Source organism: Neomonachus schauinslandi, chromosome 14, assembly GCF_002201575.2.
Source record: "Neomonachus schauinslandi chromosome 14, ASM220157v2, whole genome shotgun sequence".
Lineage (NCBI taxonomy): Eukaryota > Metazoa > Chordata > Mammalia > Carnivora > Phocidae > Neomonachus > Neomonachus schauinslandi.
In genome coordinates this window covers 77,199,135-77,216,588 of record NC_058416.1, presented here as the reverse complement: position 1 = coordinate 77,216,588, position 17,454 = coordinate 77,199,135, and the positions used below count along the sequence as shown (strand labels likewise).

The following is a 17,454-nucleotide window of genomic DNA, read 5'->3' as shown; positions in this document are numbered from 1 at the left end:
TCCTCCTGAAAGGGACATAGAGCCTGGAGCTGGCAACGCTAGTTGGCATATAAAAATAACAGAAAGCAGACATGGTGCTTTAGAGCTAAGTGGCAAATCAGCTGGGACTGAGTCATTCCGTTCCTTACCCAGCCAGATGCTCTAATGTCAAATAGTTTGCAAAGCCTGATAAAATCTGTCTGCAGCCCTCATTGAGCGTGGGCATGTTTTGGGGAAAACATGTCCCCAAAACTCAAGGAGCTATTTCCCAGAGAAGCACCTGTTGTCTCCTGACCCGAGGCATGAACTCATCATGGCATGGTGTAACAGGCGCTAATCAACCCTCCAAAGAACACCCTGGCTTTCTAAAACCTTGGCATCTTGTTCCCCTTGTGTCTATTCCAAAGAATTCCAAACCCAATGTTTTCTTTTGTGCTAGTTATAGCACTTTTCGACTGGAAGATTTCAGGCGCAAAGACAGAAGCTTTTGACTTTAGGGCAGGGTTTCTCAACCTCAACACTACTGACATTTGGGGATGAATAAATTTTTTGTTGTGAAGGACTGTCTTGTGTATTGTCAGGTGTTTGGAAGATCCCTGGCCTCTACCCACTAGATACCAGTAGCTTCCCACCCCCAAGTTGTGACAACCAAAAATGTCTCCAGATGTTGACAAATGGCCCCTGGGGGCAAAATCATGCCCACCCTCTTCCCCCCACCTCATGTTAAGACCCACTGCTTTAGGGCAATGAAAATGGTGCAATGGATTGTAGACTTCTCTGTCTGCTGATCTGTCCAATATTTATTAGGTGCCTACAGTATGCACAGTAATTAATGGCATTACTGACCTCTCTGTAGGCATATCCCCTTCAGTTCTCTCAGCAGCCCTATTATATAGATGTATTATTACCGGCCTCTGCAGATGAGAAAGCAGCAATCAGAGAGGTGTGCCCCTCTGCCCAAGGTCACGGAGCTCAGCATGTTGCTGTGCTGGGGTTTTAAGCCAAGTCTGTCTGACTTCACAGCCCAAATGCTCATCACCATGCACTACACAGAAAGCATATCCCAAAGCCTTGCCTTTGAGGAGCTCATGATATATTTGGAGAGCCAAGTCTCATGTACTTGAAGAGTAAAACAATGCATCACCATCATCACCAATATCCCTCCCTAATATTCCAGCTTTTGATGAGCCTACTCCCTATTTTCCTCCTACTTCCCTTTGATTGACATTATGATTGGATTCTTGATAGAGATCGCCTGATGTCTTGATAGAGAAATCTGATTCATTTGTTCAGGGACATTCTAACTGGCAACCTAAACTTGATGTTCTTAAAACATCTCCTTGCAAAAATAGGCTTTGCAACTTCTCATCATGTCCCTTGGAAACACTTGCGCTTCTGCCTGTCTTTCCTGTGGACAAACCTTCTGAAAACAAATGGTGTAGATCAGTGGTTCTTAAGCTTTCACTTGCATGTGAATCCTCCGAGGACGGAAGTGGGGATGATGCCTGGAAAATGCTTATTCCTGGACCCCACCCTCTATTCATTTGGTCTGAACAAGGTGAGGCTTAATCAACCTCGGAAGTAATTGGAGAGTTCCTTACTCATCTACCTTCAATGCCAGATAAGGGAACTGAAGCCCAGAGTGGGGCAGAATCTGCCAAAATTCTTCCGACAGCAACTCTGACTTCCTCGCTCCTAAATCAGATCTTTACACCAGGTTTGTGAGGTAGGCCAGGATGATGATGATGATGATGATGATGACAACGATGATGATCACAGTGGTTGTTTTGGTTTCTGTTATACCCTAGACCAGGGGTCAGCAGACTTTTTCCTAAAGGGACAGACAGTAAATATTTCAGACTTTGCAGACCAGATGGCCTCTCTTGCAACTACTTAACTTTGCCGTTGCAGCACAAAAGCTGCAATGAATGGATGTGGCTGTGTTCCAATAAAGTTTTATTTGCAAACAGACAGTACCCCCCACTGGCCATAGTTTGCCAACACTGCCCTTTCTTCTCCTTGGCTGTTAAAAGGCTCTGGCTGCATTTGGTGAGTGTATCAGTCATTTATTGCTGTATTACTGAATACCTCAAAATGGAGTTGCTTAAAACAATAACCATTTTTTGCTGCTCACAAGTCTACAGGTCAGCTGGGTGGTTCTGCTGGTCTGGGTTGGCTTGGCTAATCCTGGCTGGGTTGGTGCATGTATGTGTGCCCAGATGATGGGTATGCACGAGGCCAGCTATCTAGGGTGGCATCACTTACAGGTCTGTTGGTTGACTGGTTGCTAGGATGACAAGAGTGACAGGGTCCCGTGTTTCTCATCATGCAGCAGGCTAGCCCGGGCAGTCAGGAAGGGTTCCATGAACAAAAGCCCGAGCACCAAAGTCTCTTGAGGCTTAGGCTCAGAATGGACAAAATGACGCTTCCACCACATTCTACTGGCCAAAGCATCAAGCCAGCCCAGATACAAGGAATGGGGAAAAGTTTCCACCTCATGATGGGGAAGATGCAAAGTCACATTACAAAGTATATGGATGCAGGGAAGGACATTTTTGTAATCAGTCTACCAAAAGGCATCAGGGCAGGGCACGCCTGATCAGTTATCAAATCCTCAGTTATCACATCAGCCCATGTGGATCAGAGCCTGGTTGGTCCCTTCATTCCAAGGTAACTGAGCCCCAAACTGGCTGAATATTCTGGATTGACCATATGGGGATCAATTCAATCATGTCAAGGGAGACTTGATCTTTATCTAGAAAAAGGTGCGGGGAATGGTCTCTAGACATGAGAAACAGCTCCTCCTTTCCTCTCTGAGATGACAGGCTGCCCCTCCCAGCCTTCCCTAAGCAACGCAACAGCAAGAGCAATGCCTGCAACCTGTCCAGGGCTGTCCTTGGCAGTTGGCATGGTGTGCTTGAAATGGCTTTGTAGGCATTTTCCAACTTCTCTTTGTAAAAGCACAAAACATTTTCTTCTCGGGGAATTTTTCGGCCACTCATATTCTGGCTGGTATGGCAGTTTCAATAGTGTGGGCTATTCAGGTGTGCTCACCTGGAGTTCTGGACACAAGGATAAATGCCCTCTCTTTTTTTAACTTGGTAAAATCCAAAATACTGTGCTATGACCTGACATACAATCATCATGAGAAAGTACTGATTTCTGTCAAGCATGTCTCCAGGGATTTTCTTTCCTTTTTTTTTTTTTTTTTTTCCCCTCCAGTTTATTTTACCACACATTAGATGAACAACTGTCAGGTTTGAGGCACTTTTTTTTTTTCATTAAGACTTTTTTTTTTTTTAGAACAGTCTTGGGTTCAGAGCAAAAGTGTGTAGAAGATACAGAAATTCCCATTACAACCCCTGCCCCATCCGTGCTCAGCCTCCCCCATTAATCAACATCCCCACCAGAGGGGTGTGGTTGTTACAACCAGTGAATCTACATTGACAACATCATCAGCCGAAGTCCACAGTTTACATCAGGACTCACTCGGAGCTGTGCGTTCTGTTGGTTTGGACAGATGTATAAGGGCATGCATCCACCACCATAGTGCGATACAGAGTATTCTCACAGCCCTAAAAACCCTCTATGCTCCGCCTGTTCATCCCTCCCTCCCCACACGACCTTAGCAACCACTGATCTTTTTACCATCTCCACAGTTTTGTCTTTTTAAGAATGTCGCACAGTCAGAATCACACATTATGTAGCCTTTTCAGGTTGGCTTCTTTCACTTAGTCATATGCATTTCGGGTTCCTCCATGTCCTTTCATGGCCTGATAGCTCATTTCTTGTTAGCACTGAATATTCTATTGTCTGGGTGTATGTACCACAGATTATTTATCCCTCCACCTACTAAAGGACATCTTGGCTATTTCCAAGTTTTGGCAATTATGAATAAAGCTGCTATATATAAACACCTTGTGCAGGTTTTTGTGAGGCACTTCTTATAAATAGAGAATAAAGTCCAGACCCATTGGACAAAACCCTATTCTAGTGCAAAGGGAGGGCTCTTCCTGGTAACAAGAGACAACTTCAATATCACAGATAAAGCACACATTCAGAAACCAGACTGCCTGGGCTAAGATTCAAGCTCTGCCATTTGCTGGCTCTTTTGAATTTGGACACGTTACATGGCCTCAGTTTCCTTACCTGCAAAATGGAGATACTTTCCTCACAGGGATGACCTTAGTCAACATATGTAGAGCACTTAACATGGTGTCTGCTGGCACAGTGTAAATGCTCCGTGGGACGTGTTTGCTATTATTATTTTGTTGTTGTCAACTACTCTTCATTATCTCAGTGGTGCTGCAAATGAGAATTTTGCCCGTTATCAGCTCCAGAAAATGTCAGATTTGAACCAGTTCACTACCACCACCTTCCATTCAGGAGCCAGTAATATACTGAGCCTACTCTGTGCCCAGCAGTAACCTGCAGTGGACAAGACTCTGTAGCTTGCAGGCTCATGGGCTAGAGAGACAAGTAAACAGGTATTTACAACAGAGCGGGGACTGGGAATGTAGGGGCAAAGAGATATGCTATAAAGATGGGATGCTTTAGGATGCTGAAAGAGATCCTAACCCAGACCTGGAGAAATCAAGGAAGGCTTCCTGGTGGAGGTGACATCTCAGCTGAGAGGCAGAGAAGGAGGAGGAAGAGGAATATATAAGAGCAGAGAACAGTCCCAACCACCTCTTCTCACCCTCACTCTAACAATTCCTGCCATTTTATAGATGAGGAAAGTGAGGCTCGGGGAAGTTAAGTAATTTAGCCAAGAGCACATACCTAGTAGGTGGCAAAGCTTGGATTTTAACTCAGGCAGTGCAAAGTGAGAGTGGGGTGAGCCTGAGCAACCGAGTAGAACTTGCCCAGGCTGCAGAAGGCAGAAGAGGGGCCGTGGGGAGACTCAAGGATGGTGAGGTGGATAGGACTCTCACAGGTGACAGGGCTGCCATATCAAAATGCTTCAACAGGAGAAATACATTTTCTCATTGTTCCTGAGGCTGGAAGTCCAAGATCAAGATGTCAGCAGGGTTGGTTTCTTCTGAGGCCTCCTTCTCCCTGCGTCCTCACATGGTCCTTCCTTCCAGCATGTGCATCACTGGTGTCTCTCTGTGTGTCCAAATTTCCTCTTCTCAAAAGGAACACCAGTCAGACCAGATTATGGCCTACCCTAATTAGGGCCTCATTTTAATACAATCACCACTTCAAAGCCCTTATCTCCAAATATGGGTTCATTCTGAGGTCCTGGGGGGTTAGGAGTTCAACATCTGAATTTTGAGGGGGACACAATGTAGCCCAAAACAGATGGTGTGGAGAGTTTGAAGATTTTAAGCAAGGGAGGGATAGAGTCAGGTTTATGCCTGTGCTTGTCACCTGTAGAAATGAATCTGATGCTCACATGCCCCACATCCCCATCCCCGCCATGACCAAGCAGACCCCCCCTCACCAATTAACCCTCTTTGCTTATCCCTTCCTCCCAGCCTCCACCCCACACAACCCACAGCCCAGGCTGACAGGGGCTCTCCATGGTGACCAGAAGAGGGGACACATCCCTGGGACTTTTGCAATGTCCTGGGTTATGGTGAGGGTAACGTGGGGTGCCAGGCACATGGCAGGAACTAGCTGTTGCTCTTGGCGAAATGCTGGACATGGCCCAGTGCTCAGAGCTGCTGAAATGCACCTGGAACGACCGAGGTGGTGCTAAGGGGGAAGGCGGACCAGAATGGGAAGGGCTATGGGCTTGCAGTACCTTTAAATTAGAAATGAGGGAAGAGTAGGTGTTAGTAAATAATGTGTGGAAAGAAAGGAGGAAGGAAGGGCTCCAGCGCAGAAGAAAGAGAGAGCTGATGACCCTGGTTTTCCTAAGACCCAATGGGCATGGCCAGCCTGGAGGGAGTGAGGGGTGGGGTAGTAGGGGAAGCTCTGCTTCAAGCTGAGAAAAAGGGACGCCTCTCAAGGGATTCACTGGGACAACCCTGGGGTCAGCTCCACACTTGGGCTCCACCTTCAGAGAAGAGCAATTACACAGGTTTGTGTAATGCGGCATAATGGAGGCATTTCACCCATTAGTGTAAGAGGAGAGATTATGCAGGGAGGGGGTGGCCGGTCAGGACTCCACCTTGTTTCCAGGAAAAATGCAGGCAGCAGGTTAACCCTCTCCTGGCCCCACGCCCCAGGTGACCACTGCATCGCCTTCATCAGCACCTCAGACAGAGCTGGGGCCCATGAAAGCACAGCTTCTGGGGTTAAACAGGGCTTCAGATCCTCACCAATCCTAGGAATGTGACCTTGAGCAACTTCCCTACCTAAGTCCCTCGCCCACAAAGAGGGCATAATAACAGTACCCTTCCTATAGGGTTGTTGGGAGCATTGAATGAGATATTCAGATCCTACCTCCGTCACCAACAGGCTGTGTGACCTACTGCAAAGTAACAGTATCTCTCTGAGCCTTAAGTTTCCTCTTCTTTAAAATGTGGACAATGATTCATACCCCTGCAGGTTGTTGGGAGAATTACATAAAATGTGTAAGGTGCCCTACTCAATGTCTGGCTCCCTGTAATACAAGATGCCACCCCAAATCAGAAAATACAGGTTAGATATGCTTTTATACAGTGTTTTAGTTACATTTTCAAATAATAGGTTCAATGTGGTTTTCTTCAACATCCAGCTATATTTGCAGGCAAAGGACCTATAAATTTAAAACAATGGATCCAACTGTTGTTCTGGGGTAGGAGGAAGATTATAATAAATCCAGTTTCCTTGTGTGTCCAGGCTTCTTTGACATTCTTAGTGTATTTATGGTACTTTTATCAGGTGAACAGGTAGGTACCTGCAGGATATGAATGTCCTTCAACCCACTCATTTTGCCTAAGTCAAGACCTCTAGCTGGGGGACCCCTCCATTGTTTCTCCTCTCCTACACAGAAACCTCCCCCCCCCCCACCCCATGACCAGCATAGGGTGGTCTTGCGTCAAATCATGGCTCTGCCACCTGCTAGGTCAGCAACCTGGCCCACGTTCCTTCACTCCCCTGAGCCTCAGATTCCTCATGGGTAACATAGGCCCATGAATACCTCATGGGTACATTGCAAAGACTCGAAGAGATGAGGAATAGGAAATACCATGCCTGGAGCATGGCAACAGCTCTCTAACTGCAAGCCAGCACAACTATCTCGGTGGCCATTATTGTGAAGGATGTAGTTCCAACAGGATCCCACTGTGCTCCCTCCTCCCGCCTCTGTCTTTGCAGGGAGCCCCTCTTCCGCCAGCTCTGTGCCCTCCACTGGCTTTTGGAGGCCCTGACTATCGACCACACCCACCACACCATGAAGCCTGTGATCACCTGCTGGAATCCAAAGTAGGTCTGAGCCCTTCAACCTGCTGTAACTAGCAGCACACTCTGCCATAGGGGAGGGCCTCTTATCTGCTCTTCCCCTCCTTTTGCTGTTTTTGGTGGGTGGGTTGCTTTAGGAGTTCCCTGATGTGCTCTGTGGGATCCAGACAGGGGGGAGCTCGGAGCCAGGGCATACAGGTCATAGAGGCTCATGAGAGCCAACGGTGTGCATCTCCTCTCAGCAACTCTCCCCAGCTCCACATCCATTGACGTCCAAATCAACCAGCCATGATGGGAGTATTGACACCACAGGGACTGGCCAGGTAGACCAGCACGCCGCTGGATGCCCAGCGAGGTTTCTCCCCAGCTCCCTTCTTGAACCACGTCTCCCCAACACTATTCTTTATTTGCTCCTCTTCCTTTTCCTCCTCCCACTTCCTTGTCCTCTTCTCTTTCATTTTGTTCTTGCTTTTCTTCTTTTTCCCAAGGTTTATTTGTTTGTTTGAACATATACTGGTGGCTATTTCTCCACTTGTACCCAAGAGAGGACTCAGTGCTCAGGTCCCTGGAGCAGCCGGGCCAAGCTCTAGTGCATGTTGTCTAGGCCAAGAAAAGTGTTAGGTGTGTCCTCACCAGAGGGGAGGGTTCATGCAAAAGCCCTGAGGCCACTGTTGCAGGAACTGCATTGCCCACACATAGGCGGAATGAAGAACAGGCAGGCATATAAGGCCTTGGTTCTTTTTTTTTTTTTTAAAGATTTTATTTATTTATTTGACAGAGAGAGACAGCAAGAGAGGGAACACAAGCAGGGGGAGTGGGAGAGGGAGAAGCAGGCTTCCCGCTGAGCAGGGAGCCCCATGTGGGGCTCGATCCCAGGACCCTGAGATCATGACCAGAGCTGAAGGCAGACGCTTAACGACTGAGCCACCCAGGCACCTCAAGGCCTTGGTTCTTTATGGAGAGTCATGCTGCCCCCAAGAATGGTGCTAAAGGGGAAGGGACCCTGACCTGAGGAATTGGGAGTTGCTCTGTGAAAATCCCACGCTGAATGAAGTAAAATAGTTCCCCTTCTCCCATAAGTGGGAAACCGCCCAACTCCCTCCCCAGTAAACTGATAGGGCCTCTTTCTCACAGCCCCACCCACCCCCCAGGTGAATTCAGTCTTCCTTCTCTTCCTGAATCTTAATTAATTCCTTCTTTCTGATGGTGTTTACCACCCACCTCCCAAACCCCGACCCTACCCCCTGTTCTAATTCATCCCTTGCACCAGAGCCCAGATAAACTAACATCAAATGCAACCAGAAATATAAATCCTGCATCTACTGACAGACTAGTAACTCCAACTGAGTTCATGTTTTGGGTTGGGATGAACTGAAAATTGTAGTTTCCCTTGGTGCTCTGGTTTATAACCTTTATTTTTTTTCTAAGCAGCAGAAATCCTTTTTTTTTTTTTTAAATGTAAACACCAATAATGTAAAACAAATTTGTTAAAATGTAGCTTCTACACAAAGCAGGAAGTTGGGAGGCCTGGAGAACCTGGGGCACCTCCAACTCTCTCCCATCCCCACAAAGGCACCCCAGTTATTTCCAAAATATCTCTGTGGTTCACAGAATTTGTTTGAAAACCACAGCCTTAAGACGTTTCCCATACATTACTTAATTCTTCTTAGAGGAAGCCCCTTTTAAAGGTCTGAGGTATGACCTTCCTCCTTCCAGACCTAATGCCTTCCCCTTATGAATATATATAGATATACTCCCCCCGCTTTTTTTTTTTTTTTTAACAGAATTGGGATCATATTCTGAATATTGTTCTGTACATTTTTCTACTTTCCCCCCTTTAAAAATATCTTATGGGGGCACCTGGGTAGCTCAGTCAGTTAAGCGTCTGACTCTTGATTTTGGTTCAGGTCATGATCTCAGGGTTGTGAGACTGTGCCCCCCACAGGGGCTCCACACAGGGCTCCACACTCAACAGGGAGTCTGCTTAAGATTCTCTCTCTCCCTCTGTCCCTCCTCCCATTCTCTCTCTCTCTCTCAAATAAATAAATAAATCTTTAAAAATAAGATAAAATATCTTACGGACATCTTTCCACGATGGTACATACGAAGTTTCTACATTCTTTTGACAGTTTCCACCATCCTTTAACAGAATACATTCCCTCAGAAAGAAATGGTTATCCATGGTCTATGGTAGGGGTGGACCATAATTTATTTTTAATTTTTATTTATTTATTTATTTTTTAAAGATTTTATTTATTTAATTGACAGAGACAGCAAGAGGGTTAACACAAGCTGGGGGAGTGGGAGAGGGAGAAGCAGGCTTCCCGCCAAGCACGGAGCCTGATGTGGGGCTCCATCCCAGGACCCCGAGATCATGACCTGAGCTGAAGGCAGTCGCTTAACCAATTGAGCCACAGGCGCCCCTGGACCATAATTTAGATAACCATTTCTCTACTGGGGGACACTAAGGTTGTTCCCAAGTGTTTGCCATTTCAAGTAGTCTGCACAGAACATCCTTGTACATACATTTTGTACCCAGTTGAAAATATCTCTGTTGGCCAGATTCTGAGAAATGGAATTTTTAGGTCAGGGCAACATCTAATTTTTTTCACAGTTGATTGCTTAGATTCTAAGAAAAAAGTCCCTCAGCCAGTGGACTTCTAATAGCATTTCATCTCCCCGAGCTCCCAGCAGCAACACTTTGCCTCCAACATCCGGCATCCATTCTCCCAAACTGAGGCAAGCATATAATGTAGGATTTGGATTGAGAAGATAAAAAGAAGCATCTTTATTTCTTTAGGTTGGTTTTAGAAATGTGCCCAGAATGTGACCAAAAATTGTTACCTGTGGTAAAAAAAAAAAAAGACACGTGGTCACATTGGGAGTAGCAGGGGTTCTACCTATGACTTGCCAGGCAGAATTCCATCAGGGATCCACGGATATCCAGCTCCTCAGAGCAGAACATGAACCGGAACCTCAGCCTGACAGAAAAATGCATCCAGAAAGATTCCCATGGGAAGTCAAGAGTATTTGCTGGGACTTATTTTTTCTAGTGAACCATGTGCTTCTGATGGTGATTTTAGTTTGGTGGTATGCTGGTAGATGTTTAATAAATGTTTAATAAACAGAACAGTTCTCCAAGAAGGAAAAGCCATGACATATAACAATGCCAATTTCCATGGTGGACATAATCCAGCCATGGCTGATTTCAGGCTTACCAACATGAACCTGGGGCTGGGGACAGATGCACATGTTCAGTTCTTGTGAGCCGGCATAAGCCAATTCCAGCACACCATTCTGGGGGATTGATTTTTTTTTTAAATATATAAATCTGAGGGTGGAGGTTGGGCAGGGGCTTAGGTTTCCTAGAAAGTGCCGGAAAACATCTTTTTATTTAGCAAGAAAGGAGAAGGATGTCTTGTCTTTAATGCCTAATCCCTGTTTATGATGTTTCATTCTGATATCATAATTCAAATGTCTCTAAATCTTCAAATGCATTTTTTAAAGCCCAGAGGCATTGAGAGTGAGTAAGAGCAAGGGCTCTAGCATCAGATGGACCTGGATGAGTCCAGGCTCAGCCACTTGATAGCTATGTGACCTTGGTCACTTAACATCTCTGGGCCTCTGTTTCTTCATCTATCAAATGGGCTCCTGCCTCAGAAGAGTTATTGTAAGCATCAAGAAGATAAAGAACATAGAGCATTTAGCCCAGTGACTGAGAGCACTGTGAGGGCTCACTGAACGATAGCTATTTAAGATTAAAATCCCCATTTCAAAGAGCAGTTGGCTCTTTGATTATCAATACCATTGAGACTTAAGGCAAGGAAAGAAAGAAAATTCTGAGCAGAGTTTTACCAACAGATGAGATCCATATTCACTGGGAGAAAGAACAAACATACAGACAGGAAAAAAGCTAAGCAAGGTCAACCAAGATCTGGTTGCAAAGGTAAGCAATCCAGGGAATGACCCCGACAGAGAAATACCAAATTTCCAGTTTTGCTTTTCTGAGTTTCCACCATCAAGAAGCCAGCATCTCTTGCTATTCAAGCATCTGAAACACAAACCCTGAGCCCCAACACCCACCATGCATTTTCCAAAAGGAAACATCCATCATCGGGGGCCTGTAGATCCCAGAGGTTTCTCTTCTATTAGGCATGATGATGGCTGCAGATCCAACCCCGCCCCCTTATGGATTTTATAGCAAGAAGGTGGGGTGGTTCAATATCTCAACACGGGCTTTCTACAGGCAGCCAAATTTTACTAACTGACGGCTAGTGTGCCACATGCAGGAGGTGATCTTTGTTAATTGCAGGAAGATCCCATATTTAGCTAGTACTGGAGGATGGTTGGGTGAATGGGCAGATGACAGATTTTAGGATGTCATTATGAGTTTCATCTGAGTCTGTGCTTTATTTGGGGTGGATAAAAGGCCTTCTCAAATTCACCACATGGCAATCCAAACACATTATCATTTCCCAGCATTCTTATTAATCCCATGGCTAGCAAGGAGAATTTATTTCAATTGACAAGATGATTGGGTCCACGAGAGAGCAGAAACTGAGCTTTCAATAACAAGTATGCTAATTGCCCTTCTCTGAGAGATGCAAGCCTCTGTTTCAGCAAAGTAAGACTTATTTTCTATATAAAGGTACCTAAGTCTTTATCCGAAACTTTGGGGCCACCTGAGTTTCAGAATTGCTTTTTTTTTTTCTTTCTTTCTTTCTTGGCATTTTAAAAAGGAAATATGGAGCATACGCCATAGAAAACATCACACCCCCAGAGGGGACTGGGGCAGCAGACTATCATCCAACACAGTATTTCCGCAGGGAAAAAAAATGAATATTTACACTAAGTGCATAAAAAAGATAAATAAAAGTCATTGGTAGCCTCCCATCAGTTCAGGTCATGTTTTGCTGCCAAATCAGTTATTAAACTTTTTCTGGTTTTTCAATACCCTTTGGATTTTAGAATTGGATAAGGGGTTATGAACTTATATTGGTATTGGGGTTTTTTTTAGAGATTAACTTTCCAAGGAATGACTAGAAATGAATGACAAGAGAAGCAGACAAGATGAGGTGTAAGCAAGCACCTCTCCACCCCAGTTCCACTTACCCCCAGCCCTGCCGTCACCTTCCCTAGTTCCCATGGGAAAGAATCGGGCAGACCCCTGGCTAGGCAGGAGAGTAAGGAGCTCCTGATTTACCTTCCAGGCAAGGAACAGCATACACCACGGGGCAAAGGTGTGAGGAGTTGTCCCCTGGGCAGCACAATCATCTATGTCCTATTGCCTAGGGCTGTCCCAGAGAGACATCACCGCACCCACTCTTAATTGGGGAGTCCAGGTGGGTATAATCCTGGCTTTCATTAAGGGAGTCCAGACACCCAAGGGCCGGGCTGTCCAGGCACAAAGAACCTGCTATTCCTTTAGAAAAACATGTATGGCTAAAAGGCAACCACACTCCAACATTCCACATAGGACACAGACACCTAAATCTAACTACTGTATTAGGAGGAAAATAGCTGGCCTGTGAATGCTTCCCATGTCAAGCACTGCTCTGAGTATATTACTTCAGTTGAGCCTCATTCTAACGGAAGAGGAACCTGCGGCACAGAAAACTTAGGTAACTTGCTCAAAATTGCATAGCTTGTAAAAGCTAAGTCAGGAATGGAATTCAGGTAGCCCAGCTGCAAAGCGTATGTGCTTAACCACTAAATGATGGTTTCCTCTGTCCCCAGCGAAAGCCCAAAGGTCTTCAATTAATTTAGGGTACCATGTGGTGTCCAAAAACGAAAAGAATAACTCATCACAAAGTACTATTTGCCAGGCGACCTCAGGATACAAAAGGGACTGCAACTTACCAAGATAATACGATATGTGCATATACAATTTTCTTGTAAAAAGCAACAAAAAAGGGCCACTCTGCACTTAGGGCTTTGGTATTTAACTTAATATATGGGAACCAAGTCTCCATTTTGAAACCTCTTTCAATGACTGCGGAATTTCTCACCATATTTAACCAATTCCTGTAAGAACTTTAATTTGCCAGATTGCCAATCCTGTGGGGGGAAAAATGCAGCATCATTCTGAACAACACGCAAAATAGCAACTATTATATTGAAGTTTTTTTTTTCCTCCGTCATATGTGCCCCCCATCTCGGAAACGCTCGTTTTCCTCAAACCTGCTTTTTTCAGGCACTACTGGGGATAGAGCAGTGAAGGGACAGACAACATCCCTATTCTCTGGAGCTTCTGTTCTAGGGGACGTGGGGAGAGCAGCAGATAATAAACATGCAATCAGCAAAATGCTTTGAGGTAGCATCGAGCGTCATGAAGAAATTGATGGGGTGATGCGACAGTGGCAGGTGGGGGGTGACTTTTAAATTGGGTCGTCCGGGAAAGACTCACTCAGGAGGTGACATTTGAGTGAAATCTCTGATTCCGCCTGCTCTCCTCTCTGCACTGATTTAATTGCATCGTGCCTCCACTGCTTTACTCAAGAGGACATCTCTGCAGGAGTAGGGGACCATGTGGCAGGATGATCGGAGCACCTGTCACGAGGGAGGCACCCGCCCTGGGAGATCCTGGGAGTTCTGGTCTCTGTGCCCTCCCTGATGCACCATCAGCGGCTGCCTCTGTCCTCCAAACTCGGTCATGGACACAGGAATGCATTCTAAACCAGCCAACAGACTTTCCACTCTGAGAAGCAGGTGTTTTACCCCAAATGAGGGTTCGCAAAGAGAGAGAGGGAAGTATTGGAGAAAACAACTCTGATTGCTACCGTGGAGAGACATTTCAAGTGACTTGCCAGGAGCAAAATGTGCTTGGCAGGTACAGTTAAATGAGATGCGATGGTGCTCAACGCTTTCATCCCTTGATTTCTAGCAACCAGGACGCCCCGCCCCCCGCAAAAGCTTCAGCAGGGGTAAAATTATGGTCTGAAAATCATAGCCACTTCTCCCCCATGGATCTGTCCTACTGCCTTGTTCCCCACCATCAGCCCCTTCTCCAAGCCACCCTAAGCTGTCGAAAAAAGCACGTTGTTAATAGTTCAATTGTGTTCAGTTCTCTGTACGAGGCATCCCGCCAAACCCTTAACAAGCCCCGCCCCATCCTCACACCAAGCTTCTGACGTAGCTAATATTATTCCCTCCATTTTACAGATGAGAACACTGAGGCTCCGAGAGGCAAAGTAACTTACACAGACACACACCCAGGAAATAGCAGGATGGGCACAGGACTTGAACATCCAGTCCACCTGATTCTTTTTTTTTTTAAAGATTTTATTTATTTATTTGTCAGAGAGAGAGAGAGAGAGCTTGTGAGCAGGGGGAGCGGCAGAGGGAGAAGGAGAAGCAGACTCCCCGCAGAGCAGGGAGCCTGATAATGGGGCTCGATCCCAGGCCCCGGGATCATGGCCTGAGCCGAAGGCAGACGCATTACCGACTGAGCCACCCAGGCGCCCCGGGGTCCACCTGATTTTTAAACCCACTGTTCACCACCAACATACACTACTTTCCTGGTTCTCCTGTTCAGAGAGACTTGCCTGAAGTCACACAAACAGTGCATCAGGGACATCAATTAGGTAAACTAAGCTGCCGAAATGAACAACCCGAAAATCTCAGCAGCTTAACACAACCCAAGTTCATTTCCTGCTCACCCTACCGGTCATCAACATGGCGCTGTGCTCATTACAGTCATTCGAGGACCCAGGCTGATAGGAGCTCTGTCTCAACGCAAGCTTCCACCATCAACAGCACAGAGAAGGGAACCTGCCTTGAGGGCTGGCCCTTTAAGCTGCCACCCTCAATGCCACATGTCACTTTTACTCATGCATTTTAGTTTTTTTTCTTAAGATTTTATTTATTTATTTGACAGAGAGAGAGACACAGCGAGAGAGGGAGCACAAGTAGGGGGGAGTGGGAGAGGGAGAAGCAGGCTTCCCGTGGAGCAGGGAGCCCGATGCGGGGCTTGATCCCAGGACCCCGGGATCACAACCCGAGACGAAGGCAGACGCTTAAGGACTGAGCCACCCCAGGCACCCCATCAGTCATGCATTTTTTTTTTTTTTTCTTTAGTCATGCATTTTTAAACAAAGCAACTCACAGGGCTACCCCTGACAGAAAAGGAGCCCGAAAGACCCAGGACTACTCAGTAAACAGCACTAATGACTATCCCACCAAGCCCTGGGGAGGAGTGTCCCCTTGCCGTGTCCATCTCGGACAAGGTGCACTCAGCCCCCTGTGAACAAAGAAACTCAGGTGGTTCCTTTCTTTTCCTACCCCTATCTGAGCTTCCTTTTTGGTTTATTTGCTCCCGAGAATGAAACATCACAGAGACTGATTCTGTCTAACCAGGCCCTTTCTTTATCAGTGGCTTTGCATGAGCAAGGGTGCAGGGCGTTTTTAAGATCTCGGGGAGCCTTGCTGTATTTTTAACTCATTTACCTACTGCCTCAAGTCCACAATGGATTTCGGGTCATCTAGGAAGTCAGTGTTAACAGAAAACCTCTATCTTCCCGATCAGGCTTGAATATTTAAGACTTTGAAAGCTTGGCTGGGGCCCGATTTAATTTTAAAAGGGGAAGGGGGTTGCTTTTGAACTTCAAGAAGGAGGCTAGAGGCACAGCAGGAGCTGTGTGAGCAAAGGGAAGAAGCCGAAAAGCCCTGTGGTCTTGAAAGAAATGCTCCAAAGCAGAACCACTAAAGCTTCCAGTTGGTGAGCCTTAAATCAGACTTCAAAAGCGCCGCTAGTTTAAATATTGTTTATGGGACTGGTGTATTGCTGTTCCTTCCTCTGGCTGGATTTTAAATATTCCCTAATTTGATTACTCAGGGGAGAAGCAGGCAGAACCAATGTTAAATGAGCTTCACTGTTAATTATTCAGAGAGCTTTTTATTGTGTAATCAAACATAAAGTCTTACAAAAAGCTTGGAGGCACATTCTCACCCCGCCCTCCCCAGCCCGACTTGCACCTTGGCCCCTGTGTGCGGCTGCTCGTGTTGTGTGTGGGCTGGTAGATGCTCAGCAAAGTCCTGCCATCCAAGAGTGCACACCCGTTCCACATCTGGGCTGACCAAAGCCTCTGATTCTGCTACCTAGAGCCCTGAGCCATGAGAAGCCAGTCTTAGGCAAGTTTGAGCTTGATCACCTTTTACCTCCTATATCTGAGCATCTCCCACCCCCTCACCAGCACTCAGCAGCCCCTGATAAGTCTAGACCCCTGTCAATGCCTCCCCTCATGAGTCTGGTCTGGCCATCTCATTCCCTCAAGCCCCTGCTCTGTGCTAAGTGACAGCCAGCCAAATGATTTTAAGGATCCCAGCCATCCAAAATCTTTTCTGCAGAGAAAAAGAAAGGGATAGATGGATGGACGGATCAATTGAAAGAGCACAACCTGAGTCTTCCCGCTTGCTTATCAACAGAGATCCACTGCCCTGTAGCCCCAAGTCCAAAATCCAAAGGGCTCTGAAAACTCAGTTTTTCCATAACTCATTTGGCAGCAAAACTTGACATGAACCAAACTGATCTGGTAGCATAATTTGACCTGAAGCTGTTTACAGTCCTTATCCCACCTAGTGTAAATATTCATATATATCAATGTGTTTGGTTACAGGATGCTGTCCCCTGACCCCACTGGAAGAATTATGTTAACATATGGTACACGCATCATATATCCTTCCCAAAATGCCAACAGGGCAACACATCTGGTCCCACGGGTTTCAGATGAGGGATTACAGGCATGTCACCAACAAGACCTGCTGGAGGTTCAGTCTCATACCAAGAAAGTTCCTAAACCCATGAGGGGAGGATCCAGGAATTAGGGTATCTAAAGTTTAATTAAACTGGGGGAGATAGGTGCTTTAAGAAAAAGAATATAAAATTACAACAGAAAATTAGGTACAGGGCCCCAGAAGACCCCATTCAAGTGAGGGTCATTAGTTTCACTATAAATCTGTACCTGGATGAGTGATTTGAGCCCACCCCCTGCCCAGTTTGTTTTCTCAACTGTAAAATGGGATGACAATATCACAAGGTTTTATTGAAATGATTCAGTGAGAATGCACGAAATCAGCTTGCATGTAGCATTGTATAGACTTTTGCTCTATATACTCGAAACCAGTGATTTTCATTGTGCAACCTGC

General features: G+C 46.0%; 1 protein-coding gene across 1 annotated transcript in view; it reads left to right on the top strand.

Moving 5' to 3' along the window:
* The window catches only part of CCDC60 (coiled-coil domain containing 60), a 149,568-nt gene that overhangs the window by 105,909 nt on the left and 26,205 nt on the right, over positions 1-17,454 (top strand). Inside the window, exon 5 of the mRNA XM_044921039.1 lies at positions 7,228-7,335. Within this exon, the coding sequence (XP_044776974.1) occupies positions 7,228-7,335 (108 nt within the window). The remainder of the gene's footprint in view (positions 1-7,227; positions 7,336-17,454) is intronic.